This window comes from Sceloporus undulatus, chromosome 1 (genome assembly GCF_019175285.1).
Source record: "Sceloporus undulatus isolate JIND9_A2432 ecotype Alabama chromosome 1, SceUnd_v1.1, whole genome shotgun sequence".
In the NCBI taxonomy this organism is placed as follows: domain Eukaryota; kingdom Metazoa; phylum Chordata; class Lepidosauria; order Squamata; family Phrynosomatidae; genus Sceloporus; species Sceloporus undulatus.
In genome coordinates, this window is record NC_056522.1 from 317,555,669 (window position 1) to 317,560,033 (window position 4,365).

Sequence of the window (4,365 nt, forward strand, 5' to 3'; positions counted from 1 at the left end):
TTCCTCTGACTTCCGGTCGGAGAGTGTCAGCCTCGCTAAGATGGCGGACGGAGGCGACGGCGCCGGGGCGGCCCCCGCGAAGCCCTCAGAAGTGGCCCGGGTGAGGGAAATTGGAGTTCGGGGAGACGTTTAGCCTTCCCTGCCTGAGAGCTCTGGTGCCACAACAAACTACAATTCCCAGGATTCCATAGCTTCATAGCACTGAGCCATGGAATCACACTGGGTTGTGTATCTATAAGGAATTGTTATAAGGACACAGGCTGGGATGTTGCACCATTCCAAAGCATTGCCATACTGTATGGATTCACTAGAGTTGTACTGGATTTGTATTTGTGTGTTGGAGTTTATTGTTGTATCATTGTATTGTATTTTATTGTGGTTGTAAGCCGCCTCGGCCCTACAGGAAAAGGCGGGATATATATAAATAAAAAGTATTGTTATTATTATTGCTTCATATATATATATATATATATATATAGTGTGTTTTATTCTTTTAATAACTATCTGCTTTAATACTGTAATCATTTAATTCCCTTTTAATGTACTTTTTTCTATGTTTTTAATCGTACTGTTTGCTTCTTTTAAGTATGTTTTAACTCTAATATTGTTTAATTGTGTTTTAAGGGGGTGGAAATGGATGGTCTTGGGAATGTATAATTTTACTGTTTCTTACGGGGCGGGATATAAATAAATTTTATTATTATTATTATTATTATTATTAAACTGGATTAAAGCAGTATTAAGATGTTAAAGTGGTATCAAACTGGATGGTTTCTCTGGATTACTTCTGCAGTGAGGATGGGGCTGTGTTAGTCTGGGAAGTCAGTATGCCAAGGGACCTTGCGGCTCCATTGAGACTAACTGAAAGAGAAGTTGCTGGCATGAGCTTTTGAAGACTTGAGCCCGCTTCCTCAGATGCGTTTGGTCTGAGGTGCTTAGTGTTAACTGGTTCCTGAGGCACCTTGTTTGTTTGCAGTTGTGCAAATGGTTAATGCCTGCGTCTTGTCTCTGTCAGATGGGTGCAGAGACCTTGCAGAGCGGGCAACAAACACTATGTGCATATGGTCACAGCTAGCTTTAAACACCCAGCAAAGCATAATGACATGGAGGAATCAGTTTTGATTTCCAGTGAAGCTGTGCTGTTAAATATAAATATTCATTTGTTACTATTAGCCACCGACTAGTCAATCTCAACTCATGGCAAACATCTCCAAGACCCCCTGTCCTCCACTGTTCTTCTAAGCTCTTGCAGATTCATACCCATGGCCTCCATAACTCGAGACTAGCCATATAGCATGTGGCCTTCCTCTCTTTCTATTTCCCGCCACCTTTCCTAGCATCATTGTCTTTTCTAATGATTCATGCCTTCTCATGATGTGCCTGGAGTACAACAGCCTCAGTTTAGTTATTTTTGCCTCCAGGGAAGTTTCAGGCTTGATCTGTTCTAGGACCCATTTGTTTGTTCTTTTTGCTGTCCACAGTATCCTCAGCACTCTTCTCCAGCACTACATCTCAAATGAATTTAGTCAGATATTCCTACCCAGCCTCATAGAGTGAATTTAAAAGACTGCATTTGGGAAACAGACTACAGTCGGTCCTCCACATGTGAGACTTTGACTTTTACGGATTTGATTTTTAATGGATTTCATTAATAATAATAATAATAATAATAATAATAATAATAATAATAATAAAATTTATTTTTATACCGCCCCTGTGCGCAACACAACTGTGGCGGCTTACAGCATTAAAATATACATTCCATATCTCCCACTCCCACCCACTTAAAATGCAATTAAATAATTAGCAATTTAAAAATATAACTTAAAATGATAAATAACAACACAAACAGTGGATTGCAGCAGAAATCAGGGTCAGTCGGTTAGATATTCCTTTGGTGGTCGGACATCTATTCAGGAAGGACCTGCCGGAAGAGATCCGTCTTAACAGCTTTTAAAAAGCTGTTTAAGGTGGTAATATGACAGATCTCCTCTGGCAGACCATTCCATAATCTTGGAGTGGTTGCCGAAAACGTCCTCTGGACGGTAGCAGAGAAGCTAGTTTTTATGGGTTGCAGTAAATTCATCCCAGAGGACCTGATTGTGCGGGGCGGATTGTACGTAAGGAGACGGTCCTGAAGATAGGTTGGTCCCAAGCCATTTAGGACTTTAAAGGTGATAACTAATACCTTGTACTGAGCTCGGAAACTGATGGGCAGCCAGTATGTTCTCTCTAGAAATCTTTAGGTCCCCCAACATGTCTATAGTCAGTGTCCACCAGAAGTTGTGTTCAGGACATAGAGATTCTTAGAGAAATGTTCCCTCATGTAAAAGAAAAGATGTTTTCCACTTTCATGGTGGTCCTGCACTCCTGATCCTTCCTAATGTGGAAGGTCTACTATAATTCTCAAGTAGGCTTGAAAAGAGCTTTCTCTCAGAAGGAGGTGATTTCCCCCGCAGAGCTGGAATAGGAGGAATTTTACAGCATTTACCTGTGCTGTCAATTTTAAAAGCATCTCTGTGAGTTGTTGTTGTTGTTGTTGTTGTGTGCTTTCAAGTCATTTCCAACTTATGGTGAACCTAAGGGTTTTATGGCTACATGGGGTTTTCTTGGCAAGTTTCTTTAGAGGGGGTTTGCAATTGCCATCCTCTTGAGGCTGAGAATGTGACTCACCCAAGGCTACCCAGTGGGTTTCCATAGCCCGGCAGGGATTCGAACCTTGGTTTCCAGAGTCCCAGTCCAACATTCAAACTACTACATCATGCTGGCTCTCTTAGATGGTTGGGGAGCAGAGCTCTTATGAACTCAAAGAGTAAATTGTATCTTCTGTCCTTCACCCATTAATTCTTAGGTCATGGTCCTAATGTGTGCTAGAGGATAACACTTATCAACAGTGTTCCTTATGTTCAGAGTAGTCTTCAATCCACAAGTGAGTCCTATGTTGTAAATACAGAGTATCATTTTTAGTCATCAAGGTTTGGAAGGGGGGAATTTTGTTGAGTGCTAACTATATTTTCAAAAAGTCCTTTGCACTATAAAGTACATAAGACTTTTTTCATTACAGAGGAAGTTGAGGAAAGGAGTAGAAAACAATTGAAAAAGCAGAAGTGGATTAATGAAATTGTGTAGAACAATATTCTAAGGAGTACAGTTAGGAAGCTTTAAATTATAGGCTAGGTGCTGGAGGTAAATGACAAGGAACAAAGGTGATCTACACCTAAGGAGTATGCACCTGAACCTGATCCTTATCCTCTGGTGTAGGGCAGTGTTTGTTTAGCAGTCGGCTTAGTTAGCACTGTGAATTTTCAGAAGGAGAAAGTATTTCAGTTCTGGCTTAAGCAAAACAGGCTGTTTCAGATAGCCCCCCCCCCCCCCCGCCCCCCTTGGGTTTACCACTGAGCTTCAGGAGCAGCCAAACTGTTAGGAATTACTGTATATACTCGACTATAAGTCGACCTCATGTATAAGTTGAGGACAGGCTTTGGAACCATAATTACAGATTTTGATATGATTCATGGGTAAGTCGAGGGTAAAATTTAGGGCTGTGTAACAGGATGTAAAGGATGAAGCAAAGGAAAACAATGCCAAAGAACTTACAAAATTCCAGGAGACATCACTGTTTGTGCTCATATTAAAAGCTGGATTGATGAGAGAATAGGGGGAAGTCAGTGCTTCCAGGACAGATTACTCTCTTGCTTTTCACCAGGGGATGGTTCCTTTTTAAATAAATAAAGAGTTAAAGTACAATACTATATTGACCCATGAATAAGTCGACTCAGGTTTTGGGGGTCACTTTTTTGACTAAAATTTCTAGACTTCATAATCTCAGAATTGCAAATATATTGCCTTCTTCATAGGCGGCAGGAGATGCCCAAACAATTAGATCCCACTGTACACCATTATATTAAAAGTTGTCCTGAGGATTGTTAGGCTCAGTCTGCCTCTTGTGATGTATCCGGTTTTTTAGAGGATCTGTAGAAATTCAAATGTTAATTACTGTGTGCAGAGATACCAGAGGAGCAGGTTCCGTGGATGTCTTTTCTTGACAACTGAAGATGTTGATGTTCATGGAAAGAAACAAATCTGTTTGTCAAAGTTTATTAGAAGCAGCAGATGGAATAGTGCAGTTTGCCAAGTGAAAATAGATTTTCTGAATCTTTATTTTAGAACTTTGACATGAAAAAACAATAAGTTTATAGTTGTGCTGATTCAAGCTGAACCATAGAAAACTGCAATAGTTGTATAAATGCTTCTTTATGTCAGATGGCTGCTACGTATACTTATGTACTTCCATAGCCCATTGCATGGTCTATCATTTGCAGCCACTTGGTTTTAGATGTTGATACAATGAATATTCTTATGGAT

At 40.2% G+C, this 4,365-nt stretch overlaps 1 protein-coding gene across 2 annotated transcripts in view; it reads left to right on the forward strand.

Moving 5' to 3' along the window:
• The first annotated feature begins 6 nt into the window (after positions 1-6).
• Positions 7-4,365, forward strand: part of UBR1 (ubiquitin protein ligase E3 component n-recognin 1) — an 83,329-nt gene continuing 78,970 nt past the window's right edge. For both annotated transcript variants that reach the window (XR_006102545.1, XM_042455389.1), the window contains exon 1: positions 7-100. Coding sequence is in view for 1 of the 2 variants with exons in the window: in XM_042455389.1 (XP_042311323.1) it covers positions 41-100 (60 nt within the window). In the remaining variant the exon portion in view is untranslated. The remainder of the gene's footprint in view (positions 101-4,365) is intronic.